General features: G+C 33.2%; 1 protein-coding gene and 1 pseudogene across 7 annotated transcripts in view; both read right to left on the bottom strand.

Moving 5' to 3' along the window:
• HCFC2 (host cell factor C2) overlaps window positions 1-20,095 on the bottom strand; it is an 80,050-nt gene that overhangs the window by 56,859 nt on the left and 3,096 nt on the right. For all 7 annotated transcript variants that reach the window (XR_010383191.1, XR_010383192.1, XR_010383193.1 and 4 more), the window contains exons 4-9: window positions 11,160-11,368; window positions 10,316-10,400; window positions 8,708-8,814; window positions 8,413-8,601; window positions 3,695-3,862; window positions 3,097-3,149 (exon numbers count right to left, since the gene is read on the bottom strand). Coding sequence is in view for 4 of the 7 variants with exons in the window: in XM_064491669.1 (XP_064347739.1) it covers window positions 3,097-3,149; window positions 3,695-3,862; window positions 8,413-8,601; window positions 8,708-8,814; window positions 10,316-10,400; window positions 11,160-11,368 (811 nt within the window). In the remaining 3 variants the exon portion in view is untranslated. The remainder of the gene's footprint in view (window positions 1-3,096; window positions 3,150-3,694; window positions 3,863-8,412; window positions 8,602-8,707; window positions 8,815-10,315; window positions 10,401-11,159; window positions 11,369-20,095) is intronic.
• On the bottom strand, window positions 16,454-16,631 carry LOC116156599 (U1 spliceosomal RNA; annotated as a pseudogene).

The raw sequence follows: 20,095 nt of genomic DNA, 5'->3' as shown, positions 1-20,095 counted from the left end.
AATGATGATGATGATAGCCAGGTACCAAGTGACAAGCATCGTGCTACATGTTTACAAAGCCTGTATTTCATTTAATCTTCACAAGAATTTTATAAACTGGGTAATATCACCCCTAGCTTATAGATGGAAAAAATGAGACTTAGAGATCTTAACAAATATACCCACGGTCAGGCAGCTAGTAAGTAGCAGAGCTAGACTCTAAACCTAAGTTCATTTCACTGCAAAGTCTCCATGATAAACTATCTGGGAAGCACAATAAAGTGAAGTATAAAACTGAAGTGTGCTTTTATAAAGCAGAAAAAGCTGAAAGCCAAGATGCTGTAGGTGGAAAGTCACTAAGAGGTAAACCATTTGTGTTGAAGAGCCCAGAAAGACTTGAGAATTGGAGGCCAAGGTGCAGAGTGCAAGTAAACACCAGAGGACCATCATATGGAAGACTATGTAAACAGTGCTGTGGCCTCAGCTATGCCTTTCCAGCGTACAGTGGCAGACAGGTTCCACTCCCCCATTCTAACTGAAGAAGGGAGACAGGTAGAAAGACTGAAATGGGAGGCTTTGGACTGTGGTATGGTGTCTCTGGTGAGTATGGAGGGGAGGCACCCATACTGAAAGTGAGGATTAAATGAAAGTCTGTATGCTGAGCAGACACTGCCTGCTCACATTAAACTCCCAAAATACTGACAGCCAGGCTTAGAACCCTTAGGCAAGAGGCTGGAGAATTTTCATGGGAAAGCCACTGGTCCAAGGGAAAAGATACTGACATTTGTGGCCCCCCACCAAATAACCCTCATTAAGGTCTCCTAATCATGCATGCCCATATGCAGAGAATTACTACGGTCTGAATGTTTGTGTCTGACACAAATTTATACAATGAAACCTACCTCCAACGTGATGGTATTAGGAGGTAGGGCCCCTGGGCTGTGATTAGTGCCTTTGTAAAAGTGGACCAAGAAAGACCCTCTGTCCCTTCCACCATGTGAGGATACAGTGAGAAATCAACAGTCTGCAACTCTGAAGAGGTTCCTCTCCAGAACTCGACCATGCAGGCACCCTGATTTCAGACTTCCAGCCTCCAGAAATGTAGGAAGTGAATTTCTATTGTTTATAAACCAACCAGGCTATGATATTTTGTTACAGCAGGCCAAATGGACTAAGACATCTTTCAAGCTACTTTTTTAATGCCTCACTTAAAACATGAAGTGTTTAAACATGACAGCCAAGCATCACTAGACATCTGCTTTAACATGAATGTCCAAGGCCAAGACACATTTTTTAAAAAATGAGCATGAAAAAAAGAAATATTGCTGACAGCAAAATATAACTCCAATTTTTTTAAAAAACCATAACTTCTTGAAGACATAAGGGAAGATATATTTATGAAGCAAGGATGAGATTCTATAAAAGAAATGAATAAAAGCAGACTTGTAGAAATTAAAAATGTATTTGAATATATTTAAAAGTTGTATAGAACATTTATAATATAAATGAGGAAACTTTACAGAAAGCAAAACAGGACGACAGGAAATAGGAAATAAAAAGTAAAATCAGAGGATTAGTTCAAGAGGACCATCATTCAATAAACAGAAGTTACTGAAAAACAGACAGACAAAATGGAGGGAAGAAATAATCAGTAACGAAAGCCATGAATTTCTAGAATGGCGTGGCCCACTGAGTGCACAGCACAGTGAATGAGCCAAAGACACATACTCTAAAATACACAACTGTTGAAATTTTGGAAGACTGGGGATAAAAACAAAAAAATTAGGCCACATATAAGTGATCAGGAATCCAAGTGGCATCAGACTTCTCAACAGCAACACTGCATACTAAAAGACAGTAGGAAAATGCCTTTAAATTTCTGAGGGAAACATTTCCAACACAGAATTCTATAACTCACCCAAACTACCAATCAAACGTGAACAGAGAAAAGGCATCTTCCGAAATGCAAGATTTCAAAAAGTTTACCTTTTATAAACCATTTCTCAGAAAACTACTGGAGAACCCTAAGAAAGAGAATGAAATGAGATCAAGAAGCATGGGCTTTTAACACAGAAAAAAGATAAAAGAAACTGCCAATATGGAACAAACGGAAGTTCTGAGATGACAGCTCTGTAGCAGACCTAGAGAAGAATCAGTGTAAACTAGAGCATCAAGACTCAGAGGGATGTTTCCAGGGGCGGGGGGTGGGGTGAAAAAGAAACTACCTTATATGTTTGAGTATTTTGAGAGGAGTTTTATTATTTTATTGGGGAATCTGAGAATGAATTAATAGCAGGCAAAAAGAAAACCAAGCAAATGAAAAAGTGATGCAGTTAACAATGCCAGGAAAAACAAAAAGTTGTATGAAAAAGAAACAATGCTCACAGCATACTACATAGCTCAGCTATGAATATATTACCATCACAATGTAAACATCAAATAATGATTAAACTAAAAATATTTAAAGGATTTGGGAAGGGGAAGAAATGGCAATATTTTAAGAGATCATCAAATCTTCATTATTCATTATTGAAAACAACTATTCTAAAACTGGAACATCAAGAAGCAGCAGCACAAGGATTTAACGGCACAAAAGGAGATACCAGAAGAAAACTGAAATATTTAAAAGTAGTTATAAAAAAAAAAAAAGTATTTGTTTCTAGGGAGGCAGAATCAAGAACAGAGTAGGAAACTCTGCTCCTCATTATAAACCTTGCAATATCATCTAAATTTGTTTAAAAATATATATATGCATATATATACAGCGTGTGTGTGTGTGTGAGTGTGTGTGCACACACGCGTGTATTAGCCTCTGATACTGTGTGTAATGAGACTTCAATTTCCTGGTCAGGGGTCCTTAATTCAGGCTACTGTCACAATGATCTATGGAGCTTTCCTTAAAAGCAGAGTTAACCTGGGCATCACCTTAAAGAGTCTCCTTTTCTAGATCTAGGGAAAGGCTTGGGAATCTGTGTTTGTTTTTTAATCTCAAAGGTGATTCTGATATACAGCTAGGGTTGAGAACCCCTGTCCTAGGGTAATATACTAAAAATACTAATAAAAATTGGGACTGTAATCATAAACATTCATTTACCATTACCCATTTTTTTAACTTACACTGTTAGGAACGATGCTATTACTGCCTTGTCTGTGAGGGTCCATCCTGACTCCTGTAGGAATGGGAAAGTTCAGATTGATACGCTCTAAATTAGCTTTAAGAAAATACATTACAATCAAATATTTTTAAAAGTTATATATTAAAGGTTTAAAAAATAGTATCTTAATCAAAGTTTATCTGTTTTTTTAATAGTCTGCTTAATAGTTGGCTGAAATCCTTTTTGGAAGAACATGTAAAACTAAATTTGCTTTACTTTCCAAATGCCTGTTAATTAAAAATACTTTTGAAAACAGCTGAAATACTTATGAAAGCTAATTAAAACCATCTCCTGAAGTCAAGTAGCTTGTCAAATTAAGAAAGTACATCAAAATTAACTACAGAAAAAATACTCTACCCTACATGTCTATGTGTTCTACTACATTATAACGGTAAGATAGTCAAGTTTTAGAGTTGAAACATAACATACATTTGATTTGCTGGGCAGGAAACATCAGAGCATAAAATTTCTTAAACCAGGCCTAATCACAGGGTTTTTCTACATTATCTTTTTTTTTAAGCATATGAGCATACAACGTTTAAGTGTGAAAACTATGTTACCTTGCATATTTGGCGAAGCTGAAGAATCTGATGATGCAGCTTGGTACGGCAAGTCTGTATTCAACTGCAAAAGATAGCCCTCCACTGTAGGCACTTCATCCCACTTGACGTGAAAAGAGTTGGTAGTGGCTTTGATCAGCTGTACCTGTGATGGTGCTGGCGGTTTCTCTAAAGAACAATATTGGTATTATATATTTAAGTTTCAAATATATCAACAGGTTACCTACATAGCTTGTATGGACCTGGAGTTCTAAAAACATCAGCAATGAATACTTCATCTGTTTACTAAGAGGGAGAAAATTTACTCAGATAAACATAGCTATAGTAGATCAAATGAAAATAATTTGGTGTTCTGATTTTATTTACTTAATTCCTTATACAAATAAATCTCCGAACAAAATAGTCCAGTTCCAAGCTGAGTCATCAAATTAAAAAAAAAAGTTTAATCCTAGAAGGGGAAAACTAAGTACGTTATAGTTATAGCTACATTATTTTATCTTCTTTACAAGTTTTTAATTTTATGAGTCAATTTTTATCCAACAGCATGAATATTAGAAGTACTATTAATGTTAGCAAAGATGATTTGGACATGGTATTTTGGAAAAACATAATTTCTTTGAAGTTAATACTCTCTTATTAAAACTCGTACTACCCAAAACATGTAATTATTTTGGCATAAAATATTACCAACATTTCTAAAACAAGTAACAATCACAGACTTTCAGAACTGGAAAAAAGGACCTAAGATTATTTTACAATATCCCTGTCTTCTTTTTGTTTATCTACCAAATCAGGGAACTCACAAATCCCCAGGCAGTACATTACATCTTTGGATAAGTTATATAAGAAAATTCATTCTTTTAATGAGTTGAAATCTATAAGCTATAATCTAATCTTTATATAACAAGTCTAATATCTACCTCTTTGTATCTTTTAGAGTAGGAGTCAGCAAATGGTGGCTCATGGGCCAGATCCAGTCTGTGCCTGTTTTTGCAAATAAAGTTTTATTGAAACACAGCTATGATCATCTGTTTATGTATTGTCTATGATTGCTTTTATGTACAACAGTAGAGCTGAGTAGTTGTAACAGACACCATATGGCCCACAAAGCTTAAAATATTTACTCTCTGGGCCTTTACAGAAAGTCTGATGAGTTAAAATTATCCCTAAAAGGGATAATTAAGCCTAGTTCCTTCAACTATTCAGACGTGAATTCCTCCATGATCCCATTCACAATCTAGTTTATTTGTATTTCCTAAAGTAAGGCAAACCACACCTGAACAAAAGCAGACAAGAAGACAAGTCCAGGAGGTATACCACCCAGATAATAGAAGTTACATGAAACGAGAATAGAGAAAACAGAAGGGTGCAAATCAGCAAAATAAATCAAGAAAATTCCCACAATTGAAGAACATGAGTTTCTAGACTGAGAGGACCCACTGAGTACTCAACACAATAGATTAAAAATAGACACACAACAAGACACATCATCACAAAATTTAAGAATAGGAGGACAAAGAAAAAATCTTAAAAGCTGTCAGATATGAGGGGAAAGGTCATATTTAAAAGGAACAAAAATTAGAAGTGGTTTAGATTTCTCAAGAAAAACACTACAGGCTTGAATACAATATAACAACTTTCAAAAAAAATTCTGAAGGACAAGGACTTCTAATATAGAATTCAATATCCATGCAAACTTTAATTTAGTAGGAAGACTAAATAAATTTTCACATAATGCAAGATCTCAAAATAAATTTATCACTTATGTATCCTTTTCCTGGGGTGTGTTCTATAAATAATAAGGGAGTAAACTAAGAAAGGGAAAATATGAGATCCAGGAAACAGGGAGTCCAGCACAGGTGAGAGGCAAAAGATATCCTCAGAAAGATGATGAAGAGAGACTCCAAGATGGTAAGTGTACTCGACTTGTGGAAGGCAAACATCCCAGACTGAAGGAGGAGAAATTTCTTCAAGATGAGGAAATGTGATAGAATATCTGATGCATCTCACCATAATGAAAGATTTAAACAAATAAAAAAGCACAGATTGAATTAGTGGTAAGTATACGCAAACCGAAATCAAAGTGAGGTTTATTAATCCATGGCAAATAAAAAATTGTGCAAGGAAGCTATTCACAGTATTCTACATGGCACACCTGTGAACAGCGTTTATATGGTCATAATATGAACACTGAACATTCATCTAACAAAATTAAGGTGTACTCATATTTAGAGAATGGGGATAGGGAAGGTACATAGGAGAGGTGAAGAGCTGTGAGAAGAAGAGAGAAATCCTTAAGTCCCACAGTAGAAAGTGGCATATCATGCCTAAACTAATAAAAGTCAAAGTAATAAATTCATGTTATATGGAGGTATGGAAGTAAATATCATAAGAACTGTTTAACAGAGCTGAAAGCACATACTTGTGAAGCAAGGAAAACAGGAGGAAAGTGGGAGCAAAAGACCACTACTTTTCATTAAAAATCCTTATGATATATAAAAACATAGATTTTAAAAATTTCTTCTGTATAGCACAAGGAACTATATTCAGTATCTTGTAATAACCTTTAATGAAAAAGAATATGAAAATATATGTATGTAAATGCATGACTGGGACATTGTGCTCTACACTAGAAGCTGACACATTGTAACTGACTATACTTCAATTAAAAAAAAATTTTTTTAAAGCCTTATGGAAATATATTACTCTTTTAAATGTTAGCAAATGCACAAAACTTAACTAAGAGTGAAAAAAGGCAAGATAAAGAACCCTTCTCCCCCTCAACCCATCCAAACTGATGCCAATTTAACAAGAGGAAAAGCAAAACATAAATTTTGCCTTTATGATAGTGACCATAATTACTTTTCAATAGATATTTGTGTCTACAGCCTTTAATGGAAAAACTGGCCATTCAGAGCCATGATTTTCAACCTTTTAAAAGTCACAGATCTCTTAGAGAATCTGGTTAGACATATTTGCTACTGAGAAAAATTTGTAAGTGCACATTTTTCTTCTAATCTCAGAGATTGAAGTTTATCCTTGGACTTCAGTTAATAATTCCCAATTTCAAAGCTTCAGTAAGTTGAATTTTCTATTTTTTTTCCCTATTTGTGAGTATGTACTTCTTCTACAGAAAACACTTATCTTATTGTTTCTTTTATTATTTTTTCAATTATCTTAATTTTAAAATTAAACTTTCTACATTATAAAAGCAATGCATGCTACTGTAGAAAATACAGGTAAGAGAGAAAAACTTCATGAGAGTATACAATCTTACCTCTTAGATAATACTTTGGTACACAGTGTATCCTAGATTTTTCTGTTTATACTTAAAAAGAAAAACTGGAATCATAGACATTTGATAATCCCCTCTTCTCATATAACAATATATATTACACCTCCACATCTGATTTCCCTACTGACTTTCAGACTTCTTTATTCCTTTGACTGCCTACTTGATCTTATTTCAAACTTATCAGGGTTTAAATGGAACTTTTAATTTTCTCCACAAGCCTGTTTTCTCTGCAGTCTTTCCCATCTCAGTAAGTGGAAATAGCACCAAATTATTCAAGCTAAAAAATTCATTCTTCATTCCTCTTTCTGTCATCTGCCACACCCAATTCATCAGTCAGTTCTGTGTACAAGAACTCCAACAATATGTCTGAATTTATCCATTTCTCCCCATCTCCACTGTCAACACAAGAGTGGAAAACTTCTTTGACTATTGCAAAAGCCTCTTTTTGTCTCTGTGTGTTCTTCTTGCCTTCCACAATTTATTTTCCACACAAGTGCAGTGATTATTTCAAAATGTACATTAGATCATGACACCCCTCTCCTTCAAACTAATAAATAACTTACTATTGTGCTTTAAAAACAATTTAAACTCTATAGATATAAGTTCCATATGAAAATTTTTTTTGGTGTTATAATAGTTTTGTTTAAATTTATTTTGGAATAATTTTAGATTTACAGAAAAATTACAGAGTTCCCATATACCCTTCCTTCAGTATCCCCTAATGCTAACACATTTGTTAAAACTAAGAAATTAATACTGGAGTAATACTATTTATTAACTAAATCACAGACAATCAGATTTCATCAGTTTTTCAAGTAATGTCTTTTTTGTTCTAGGATTTGATCTGATTTATCACCTTGCACTTGGTCATCACATCTCCTCCAATCTGTGACTACTTCTCAGTCTTTCCTTGTTTTTCATCACTTTGAAACTTTTTAAGAGTACTGTTCACATATTCTGTAGAATGTCTAGAATGTCTCTCAATTTGGGTCTGTCTGATATGTTCTCATAGTTAGAACAGTGTTATGGATTTTGGGGAAGAGCACCACAGAAGTGAAGTTTCTTCTTATCACATGATATGGAAGGTAGGGGTAAATGATATCAACATGACTTGTCACTGGCGATACTGAACTTGATTAGTTAAGGTGATGTTTGCCAGGTTTCTATACTGTAAAGCTACTAGTTCTCCTTTTCCATACTCTATTCTTTGGAAGGGAGTCATTAAATCCATTCTAAACTCAAGGAGAGGGAAGTTAAGAAACTCTCCTGGAGTGAGAAGTATCTACATATACTATTTCTTCCATTCATTTTTAATTATGAAAAAGAGAGGCAATAGCATTAAAGTAGTTTTAAAAGACAGGCGTTTATTCAAGTATTTATTTATCTAAAGGAAAAACTGTATTTGTTAAATACTCTTACCTACCAGTATCAAGATACCAAAGATCCTTGCAGCAAACCTGACTATTCAGTGCTTTTTTGTAGCCATCTCTTCCACTCCAAAAATACAATCGAGTGCCAATTGCAACAGCACAGTGTCCAGCTCTTGGTCTTGGTCTTGAATTTTTTTTATCTTCCTGAGAATCTGATACTAGGGTAGTCCACTCTGCTGTGTCTAAATAGAAATATCCATGACTAATCTATTTTTCTTAAATGACAAAATAACAAAAATTATTTTTTTAATAAATGCTATTTTAATAAGTAGCTCTTAAAAGACTCACCCAGATTTAGGTAAGAAAATGAACTGGTACATCTCCATTCACAATCATGAGGTGAAGTCTCAATATTTTCCCCCTTATGTGGAACCCATCCACCAAAGATGTACATCCTGAACAGCAAAAAAAAAAAAAAAAAGGAAACATAACGTAGCTGATTGTTTCATAAAGCTTTAATTTTACTTTTTAGATTTAAAATGCTAAGAATAGACAAATTTTTTTGTTGTTGACTGAAAGCTTTAGGACTATTAACTCACTTATCACTGTCACAATGATGGAAATAAGATAATGAATAAAGTGATCTTCTTTCAAGAGTTTAAAATTTTATGAAGCAATACAAGAACCAAAATTATTTCTCTCTGGCAAAATTATTTCCCAGTTAAAGTGGGAAATATTTCAATTATAATACATTTGAAAAGCAATATTGTATGCAATATACTAAGGCTACCTCAGTCAGAAAGATACTCAAGGGATCTGTGACATCCAAAGTCAAATTAAGAATTGTATGTGTACACTAACCAAAGAGGATTTAATTTCATGTAACTCTGGTCACTGGTATCTTCAAATGAAAAACTTTAAACTATGTCCCTTGGGGCCCTAGGGGTTTTGAGATATGCCTAATGGCTGCTGAAGAAGGCTCCTGAGGTGGAGATTAGGGCCATGTGGCCTCAAGCCAATCAGAGCAGCTCTGTGTTTTACCTCTTTTATACATGAGAGTTCCAATGGACAACCACCTTTTATAAAAAGGATTCTGCTGTTTTAAAAAAATACATCTTATTAGACTTTGTTTACAGCTATTTTTAAGAGAAATTAATGAGGTTCTAAATTACAAGTAATTGTTTCCGAAACATTACTTTTAACATGAAGTCCCTACACAGGTAAATTCCTTACTTAAATTCTATTTAAACAGTAACCCTACTCCTGGCCCAATGTTGCACAAAAAAGGGAACTTGTTGATAATAGTAACAGCTAACCTTTATGGAGTGCTTTACATACTACGCACTGTTTGAAGCATTTTATATGTATTAATCCATTCAATCCTCATGACAACCTTGTAAAGGAGGTTTTACTATCATCCACATTTTATACTTGAGGAAATTAAGTTTCCTTGCCCCAGAACAGACAGGACAAAGAATCAAAGCTGAGATGTGAATTCTAACAATCTGGTTACAGACTCCACATTCTATCCACAACTCTGTAACTATAATATCATAATGATTGTAACTCAAAATATAATCATTGAGCATACATACTAAATATATACCTGAGTACAAATCAAGCACTACCAAAAATATGTGAAAAGAAAGAGCTGGTGTGTCAAACCTGTCGATGGAGGATAGATCAGTTTGATAACACTTTGCTTACACTATGTTAACACTTACTCTCTGCAGAGTAAGGAACGTAAAGAGGTAAAAGAGGCAGCGTGGTAAGAAAATGGCACAGTAAGCACTATAGCTTCTGTGGGCACATTATTTTAGTTTCAGTAAGCACAATCAAACGTTATTAAATCATTTTCAAGAAACTTGTAGCATCACTCTTTTTTGTATGTATCTTTCTTAAGCTTGTTAAAAAGAAAAAAAAAAAGTAAGACCAAAAACCAAAAAAATACCATACTTGTTTCCTATAATGCTGGCTGTATGAAGACTTCGTGGAAGTGGCACTGTCCCTTTAGTTTCTGGTTTTGACCATGCCATAGTTTCTAAAAGTAAAAATAAGTATATGAGCAACTTAATGTAATAACAGCAAATTACCTCAATTTGTAGAATTAAAAAAAAAGAGAGAACTTACCAAAAGGAAGCAAAAATGTTTCAAAACCATTACTTAATTTCATCTTAAAATAAACATCTCCAGCTGACATAAACTGCCAATCTCAGAAATCTATTTACACTTGAATGATAGTATATGCAATGGAGAGGTGCACCTAGGGTGTCACCGGTTTTGAATCAAAACGAAGATCAGGGATTTTAACATTTGAAGTAAGAACACATTGTGTAGAAGACAGTCATAAGTGAGAGCACTCGTACTCTCCAATCATCCATTCCTAGGATCCCTTTAAAAGAGCTACGCAAGGGTTTTCACTGGCCAGCAGCAGTATTACTAATGCCACACACATTTCCTCTAGGCAGAGTAACCACATAAATTCGACCATCCTCATCTGGAACACTCTACAAAGTGAAAGAAGGTGCTACTGATAATTACATGGGACAGTAATTAAGCATAAATCAGGACCATCCAAGGCAAGCCAGAACATACGGTGACCCTACTTATAGGGAGCACAGGAGAGTTACTGTCATAAATCAAACATTTATTTGTTCAACCTGACTGATCAGCAACCATTCATATCAAATCTAAGTACAACTCAATAAATACTGTAATCAAAAATATTTTTCAAAGCAATTTTTATATTTGCCTTTATCAGTCATAACCAGTTCCTAAGCCTGAATCAACTGAAGCTTACCTAAGTCAAGTTGCCATAGGTCATCCAGGCGAGCACCACACATTCCACCAAAAACATACATTTTAGGACTTCCAGAATCTCTTTTGCAATATATAACAGCTGTGTGGGATTCTCTGGGAGAAGGCACAATCCCTTTAGTCACTGGTATGCTCCAACCCACAACACCAGAACCATGCTGTAGCTCCAACTCATAGAAATCATTTAAGTATCTAGGATGTAATGAAAGAAATTAAAACATTAACATGGTCTAAACCTTTTATTTACTTTTAGTTTCTATTTATAAAGATAATGTATGCTTCCTGTGAAAAATGCAGGTAGTATAGAAACGCATTAGGAGAACAGAAATCCCATATCTTACTCATTCAACATATATTTATCAAACACTACTGTGCACCAGGCACTCTTGTGGGGATCAGTACACAACAGAAGAAATTTTAAAAATTCCTGCCATCATTTAGCCAACACTGTTATCCATGACAATACCATGATGATTTCAAAATATAGCCACAAATTTTCTGACACTCTTCTCATCAGAAGCTAGGGTCTATGTCCCCTCTCCTTGATACTGGGCAGGCTGTGACTGCTTTGACTAACAGAGTATGATGAAATGACACTATGTGACTACTGGGGCTCAGTCACAGAAGGCCAATACAACTTTCCTATAGAATGCCTCCTCACAGAAATCCCAAACCACCATTTAAGTCCAACTATCACAAAACCACCATCTGGAGAGGCCATGTGTGGGCACACAGGATGACAATTCCAGCTGAGTTCATCCTCCAGCCATCTCAGTTGAGGCATCAGACATGAGAGTGAGCATTCAAGCCTTCTCATCTGATGGCCTAGCCATCGCTGCTGTGTACTTCATGAATTCCCAGTGCACAGAATCCATGAGCATAACAAAATGGTTGCTAGTGTGCATCACTAACTTTTGGGGCAGTTTATTACATGGTACTAGATAACCAGAACAATCACTATTGACAATAGTTAGTAAATACCCTTTCAGACCTATTTCTATGGATATCCACATTTGTATAAATGAGGGATACTACCAATGTTGCTTTGCAACTCTTTTTTTCTTTTAAAATTTTCATTCTATAATGTCATAGCAATGCCCTACATAGCTTTTTCACTTTAGAAATAGGCATTAAATGTCTCATCTGTGACATGGATGTTTTGACCAAAATGGCTTTTATAGGAATCTATTCCTTAATGAATTGAGTAATCAAATTATTATTCAAGTATGAAGGCAAAATTAAACATATTTAGAATATATAAAACTTCAAAGCTTAGCCATGTAATTGTTTGGGGGAAAAATGATTCTAGATCATCTGGGAAAAATAAAAAGAAATCCAAGAAAGAATACATTGAATCAAAGAAATGGTAATGCAAAGAAAATAGTAATTTATAATTAAATTTAAATTGATGTTGATAACTGTAGCTGTGAGGTCTAAATAATCACTAAGAAAGGCTGACAAAAATTAATTTCTTAACATTATTGTAATCTGGAATAAGATCCACGACTGTATGAAACACATGTAAAAAGGGGGTAAGCAAAAAAAGGCTAAAGGCAAACATAGTAATCTATTCCCAAAGATGACAAAGCATCTTCAGTTTAAATGTGTGTGATAATTTCCAGGCAACTAAAAGAAGCACAGAATCAGCATGTGTAATTTTCAAATCATTCAAAGGAAAGAAAGAATCAAAGAAAAACAATAAATCAAGAAAAAGGAAGGAGAGGGAAAAAAAAGCAAAGCATCGTCTATGGAAATAAGATGGTTAGGGAAAAAATGCTATATAAACAATGTCAGGAGAAAAGACAAACTAAAAACAAATTTGGTACACATCACAGAAAGAGATCAATTTTTCTTAATATAAAGAGTTCCTACAAAACCAAGATAATGATAAATCATACAACATAGATAAAAGGATACAGATAGACAGCTCACAGAACAGGAAATACAAATTATCTAAATGTGTGAGTATACACATACATAAAAGATATGTAAACACACATATACACATAAATATTCAACCTCATCACAATTTTTACAAATCTAGCAAATGCAAGAATATGGGTGTGGGGAAGCAATAGCAAGAAGAGTAGATGGAAGACATAAAATTACAAGGGCAGGAAAAAACTTCCTTACTATAAGACAAAGTCTCTTAGGGGTAGGGAGTATGCAGGGGAAACAAAATAAAAGAACTTGGAACCCAGCTATAAGCTATTAATAGCAAGGATGATATTAAAACTATTTAACAAGTGATATGGCATAGACTTAAACAGATCAAAATGAATGCCAGCCAGTATGCTATACCAATTTATACTGGCTAATTGTTAGTCCTATTTACAAAAGATAAGTCTATAACAAAATAATATACACAGGTTGAAATCAGACACACCGGGAACAAAACACAAATTCACAATCACACTGGGAGATTTTAACACATCATTCAGAAGTTGATATGACCTAGATCCATAAAATAAAAAAGCTTTTTGAGTAATGATTTAAAACACTGACTTAATAAACTTGTACCCAATCAAGAACTCACAATCTTTATGAACATTTATGGAATAATTATAAAAACTGACTGTGAAAAAGACCACAAAAACAATTACTATAAAGGAGAAACCCAATAGACTACAATTTTTGACCTCAGTATAATAAAACTAGATATTAACAATAATAACAAAACTTTCCATTTGGAAATTTTAGAGAATTATGCCAAATTACCTTTGGATTAAAGAGAAAAGAGAAATTAATGACAAGAAGAGCACTATATATCAAAACCTATAAAATATGTCCAAGCTGTAAACAGAAGAAAATGTGTAGCATTTATTAGGAAACACTACTAAAATAAATAAACTAATAAGCATTCAGATTATGAGAAGTTAGAAAAAGCTTAGAAAAAAAAGTTAGAAAAAGCATTCAACCTATTAGAAGTTTAAAAGAAGTTAGGAAAAAGGAAAAATTTAGAGACGTGAAATAGAGTTAAGGAAATAAAAAAGAAAAACAGATCATTAATAAAACTAAAAATGGTTCATTGGAAACACCAATAAAATAACAAACCACTAGCAAATCTGTTAGAAAAAAGAAAAAACAATACATATATTTAAGAATGAGAAAAGAGATAAAACTACACAGAGATTTTAAAGATATACAGAGAATTGTCTTATAGTTTTTCTCAATAAATTTAAAAATCTAGAGGTAGATGATTTTTCAAGGAAAATATAAATTACCAAAATGACTCAAGAAAAGGGAGAAAATGTAAACAGATCAGTAACTGTAAGAGATATTGAAAAGGCAGTCAAAACTCCTAAATTATACCAATACCAGACAATTATGGGAAATTTCTACTAAATATTCAAGAAATAATGTTATTTAAGCATAATGAAAGATGGAGAATTTCCCATAATCTCAGAGCATAACCTTGATTATGCTCCCGGGGGTAACATAATCCTGACACTCAAGTCAGATGAGAATAATATTTCACTTCCCGAAATAAAGACAATGTAGACAAACAAATAACTATATATAGTATAAGTAAATGTTAGCAGGGTAAACTCAGTAAAGTGTGAAAATAACACTAACGTAATAAAGTGGGGTTTAACTAGGAATTAAAAGGTAGCTCATATTCCAGAACCTAATCATAATAATTCACAAAATTAATGGGTTAAAGGAAAGAAATAGTAAGCTCATTTCCATACCTGAAATGAATTAGAACTATTTCAACATCCATTTTTGGTCAAAAAAAGAGAAAAAAATGAATTAGCAAACTATAGATTTAAGAAAACTTCCTTATATATGTGGAATTAAAAAAATATATAACAAACTAGTAAATATAACAAAAAAGCAGACTCACAGATATAGAGAACAAACTAGTGGTTACCAGTGGGGAGAGGGAAGGAAGGAGGGCAGTAATATAAGAGTAAGGGATTAAGAGATACAAACTATTAGGTACAAAATAAGCTATAAGGATATACTGTACAACATGGGGAATATAGCCAATATTTTACAATAACTATAAGTGGAATATAACCTTTAAAAATTGTGAATCACTACATTGTACACCTGTAACATATAATATTGTACAGTAAGTATAATTCAACAACAAAAATATATATATATATATATATAAATTTTAAGAAAGAAAACTTCCTTAATCTGACTAAAGGCATATGCTAGAAGTCTATAGCAAACATCATAATTGATGATAGAAAGGTAAATATATTAATGAAACAGAATAGAGTGTAGAACAAGAGTTGACAAACCTTCTGTAAAGAATCACAGAGTAAATATTTTAGGCTTTACAGGCCATAAATTCTGTCACAACTACTCAATTCTGCTCTTTTAATATGAAAGCAGCCATAGACAATATGTAAATGAATGACATGGCTGTGTTCCAACGAAACTTAACTAGCAGAAACAGGCAGCAGGCCAGATTTTTGCCTACATAATGTAGTTTGTACCCCTGGTCTAAAGAACCTAGAAAAAGACCCATTTATATGAAAATTCAGATATGACAGAGATGGGATTTCTAAAGTGTAGGGGGTGGATGGCTTATTAAATAAATGGTGGTGGGAGAACTGAAAACCCATTCTGAAGAAAAAGCAAAGAGCCTTACACTAGTCACAAAAATATATTCCAAATGTATTAATATTTTAAACAAAAAAACAAAGCTGTGAAGGTACTAGAAGAAAATACAGAAAAATTATTTTCATAGTGTTGGGATAGAAGAGATTTCCTAATAAGCAAGATATAAAGCCAGAAAGCCATTAAAAAAATATATTGCCAAACTTGATGAAACAAAAATGAAAATCCTTAAAAAGCAGGGGGAGGGGGGAGGCAAACAGAAGACTTGGAAAAAATATTTGGAACATATAAAATATAGACAGAACTCCTAAGAATCAATAATAAAAATAAAAACTGAAATCCATGAAAATATGATCAGAAATAATAAATAAATTCAGCAAGGTTACAGGATACAAGATCAATCTACAAAGACAAACTGTATTTCTACATCCTAGCAATGAACAATTCAAAAATGAAATTAAGAAAACAAGTCTATTCACAATGTCATTCAAAAGAATAAAAACTTAGCAATAAATTTAACAAAATAAGAGCAAGATTTGTACATTGAAAACCTCAAAATATTGCTGGAAGACTCAATAAGACAGTAACTTTCCACAAATTGATCTATATATTCAACACTATCCCTATCAAAATCCCAGCAGAACTTTTCGCAGAAATTGGCAAGCTGATCCTACAATTTACCCAGAAATGCGAAGGATTCAGGATAGACAAAACACTCTTTTTTTTTTTTTCCTTCTCCCACTACCACAAATTATACAGTCCAGTCTCCCACATTTGGGGAAATTGCAGGGGTCAGCACATCTGAAGTGCAATGGATAATCCTTGCCCTGGGAAAACCACCTTTGTGATCATGGTATCTCCCCTGCTAGGTAAGTGTACAGACAAAACACTCTTGAAAAAGATAATAAAATTTGAGAACTTAACATCTTCCTATTTCAAAACTTACTACAAAGGTATCATAATCAAGACAGTATGGTACTGGCATAAGGCCAGATATACAGATCAGTGGAAAAGAATTGAGAGTCCAGAAATAAACCCTTGCATTTATGGCGAACTGATTTTCAACAAAGATGCCAAAGCAATACAGTGGGAAAAGGATAATCTTTTTAACAAACAGTATTGGGACAACTGGATAGCCACATGTAAAAAGATGAATTTATTAGATACTCACTTTACCCCAGGCATAAGAATTACCTCAAAATGAATCACAGATAAAAAATGTAAGAGCTAAAACTATAGAACTCTAAGGAGAAAACAGAGGAACAAATCTTCATAACCTTGAAACAGGCAAAGAATTCTTAAAAAGGATGCTAAAAGCATAATCCATAAGAGAAAAAATGAATAAACAGAACTTACCAAAAGTAAAAACTTTATGCTTCAAAAGATACCATTAAGAAAATGAAACGACAGGCTACAGACTGGAAGAAAATATTTGCAAATCATGTATCTGATTTTTTAAAAAGCAAACTTGCATCTAGAATATATAAAGAACTCTTACAATTCAATAATACGAATACAAACAACTTAACTTTAAAATGAACAAAGATTTGAATAGAAATTTCACCAAAGACACAGGTCTGACCTGAGTGCCTGATGTCCGATGATGTATTTTTAACGTAATAAACCTTTACTGAGCACCAAAAAAAAGAAAAAAGAAAAGAAAAAAGAAATTTCACCAAATAACATATACAAGTGGCTAAAAAGCCTATGAAAAGATGCTCAGCATCATTAGTCATTAGGGAAATGCAAATTAAAACCACAACGAGACACCACCTTATACCCACTAGGCTGGCCACAATCAAAAAAGATAGATGGTAACAAGTGTTAGCAAGGATGTAGAAAATTTGAAACACTCATACATTGCGAATGTAAGATGGTAGTCACTTCAGAAAACAGTCTTAGTGCTTAAGAAATTAAACCTAAATTTACTATATGACCCAGCAATTCTACTAGTAGAATTGCTACTACTAACCAAGAAAAATGAATACATATATATACAAAGACTTTTGTATGCAAATTATCAAAGCAGCATTATTCATAAAAGCCAAAAACTAGAAACAATCCAAATGTCTGTCAACTGATGAACAGATAGACAAAATGTGATGTATCAACACAACTCAGCAATAAAAAGGAAGAGATATTTGACATATGCTACAACATGGCTGAACCTCAAGAACATTATGCTAAGTGAAAGAAGATAAATGCAGAAAATCACATTTATATGGAATGTTCAGAAAAGGTTAACCTATGGAGACAGAAAGTAGACTGGCAGTTGTCCAGGAATCATGATGGGAATAGGCACTGACTGCAAATGAGTAAGAAGTTTCTTTTTGGATTGATGGAAATGTTCTTAAACTGGATTGTGGTAATGGTTACACAACACTGTAAATTGCTAAAAATCATTGAATTGTACATATTAAAAGGATGAATTTAATGGTATATAATTTATACTTCAATTCTTTTTAAAAAAGAAAAATAAAGATTTGAACAATTTCAGAAAAGGAATTGTAAATGTCCAAAAGCATTGTTAATCAAGCTCATTCCTAGTTTAAAAATAAATAAATAAATCAAAATAATCCCATGAAATGTATTTCATTGATTGTGTTAGGAAAAACTAAGAAGAGTGAGACGATTCAGTATTGCCAAGGGTGTAGGCACTCTTATACACCACTATTGGGAATATAAAATAGCTGTCTCTTTGGAGGTTGTTTCAGGAGTACCTAACAAACTTAAATGTACCCTTTGACCACCCTCTCAATTCCACTTATATAAGTATCAATCCTATAAAAAATATTAATACATGTGCAAAAACTGTAATAGCAAAATAATGGAAATATTTAAATGTCCATCTGTAGAGGAATGGTTAAATAATTTGCATAACTGACTACTTTTCAGCCTTTAAAAAAAAATAAGGTCAATCCATATCTACTTTCATGTAAAGATCTCCAACATATACTGTTAAAGGTAAAAGCAAACAAACAAAAAACCAAACAAGTAAACATCCAAAGTCATAAAGCAAAAAGAATGATCCCACTTTTATAAAGGAAAATACATGTCTGTGTAGGATCAGATTAATGTTCCCAACTCTCCTCTCCTAACAAGCACAATAAACATCCTTGCATCATCGACTCAGGTCTTAGCCTTATGGCTTGCTTTGACCAATGGAATGTCAAGAGAAATGAACTTGCTAGCTTTAATAAGAGGCTTTAAAAAGCATCACATGTATCTAGTTGCTCCCTCAAGCAGCATAAACTTGAGAAGTTTGCCCTTAAAACAACTGAAAGCTGATTAATATAATGTGTTACATGAAAAAGGTCCCAGAAGATACACATGGAGTTGAATTATGTGTGTTTGCCTATGTTGAGAACAGTGATACTAAGAGAAATAACTTTGTATACTTTCTAATTTCTTGAATTTTATGAGTCTGTATCTAAAAAAATCTGTTAAATGGAAAATTGAAAAAAGATGTGCTAAAAGTATCTGGATTCATGTGGTGGGATAATTTTTTTTCCTTTTCTACAGTTTCCAAATTTTCCATGATGTTTTACTGTATGTTATTTTTTAAAGTTTGAGGGGAAAAAAGCTAAGATTCTGGTATCAAACTAATGAATCTAACATTGGTAAAAAGACATTGTGGTGATGGTAACTACTGATGTTGATGGTAACTTGAAAGTGCTTTTAAAATTATGCCAATGATCTTATTTAGCGGTCACAGTGGCACTGAAAAGTAGGTATTTAATCACTCCCATTTCACAGTGAAGGAAAACAGGCTTAGATTACTTCCTTTAAAGGACATACACGGTAAGCAATGAATTAAAAAAGAGCCTTTTAGACACTAAATCTCCAAATCTCACATCCTATAATGACCATGTGATCAAAACACTATACAAAAAGAAAGGAGGCAGTGATTAATTCTGTTTGCAAAAACTGGGAGAGGATTGGTTCAAAAATTATTAGCATGTGTAAGACACTCTAACAGCTTCCTACATAAGAAACATATTGGCCTTCATTTATAGTCAGATTTTTGTCACCAAATTCCCAGAGAAATCTAATTTGAAAATAACCATGTTACTTTTCATTACCACTTACGACAACTAAATTACTTTATGGCTTAACATCTACAAATATACTGCTACAAGCAGTTATATTAATAACAACTTAATAAGATGATTTCTGATTAGAAAAGGCATAATTTTGAAAACAGATATATTTTAGGACTAAGGAAAACACAAATGGAAACAAATTTATTCACTGTTAGGTTTAAATGCAAATGACTAAGCTTCATCCCTTTTAATAATTAAATGTGGGAAATAAAACATTCTTAATCTAAATCATAAAATA

The sequence above is a fragment of the Camelus dromedarius genome, chromosome 11, assembly GCF_036321535.1.
Source record: "Camelus dromedarius isolate mCamDro1 chromosome 11, mCamDro1.pat, whole genome shotgun sequence".
Lineage (NCBI taxonomy): Eukaryota > Metazoa > Chordata > Mammalia > Artiodactyla > Camelidae > Camelus > Camelus dromedarius.
Note: the sequence above shows the minus strand (reverse complement) of the source record. Positions and strands in the feature narration are given on the sequence as shown.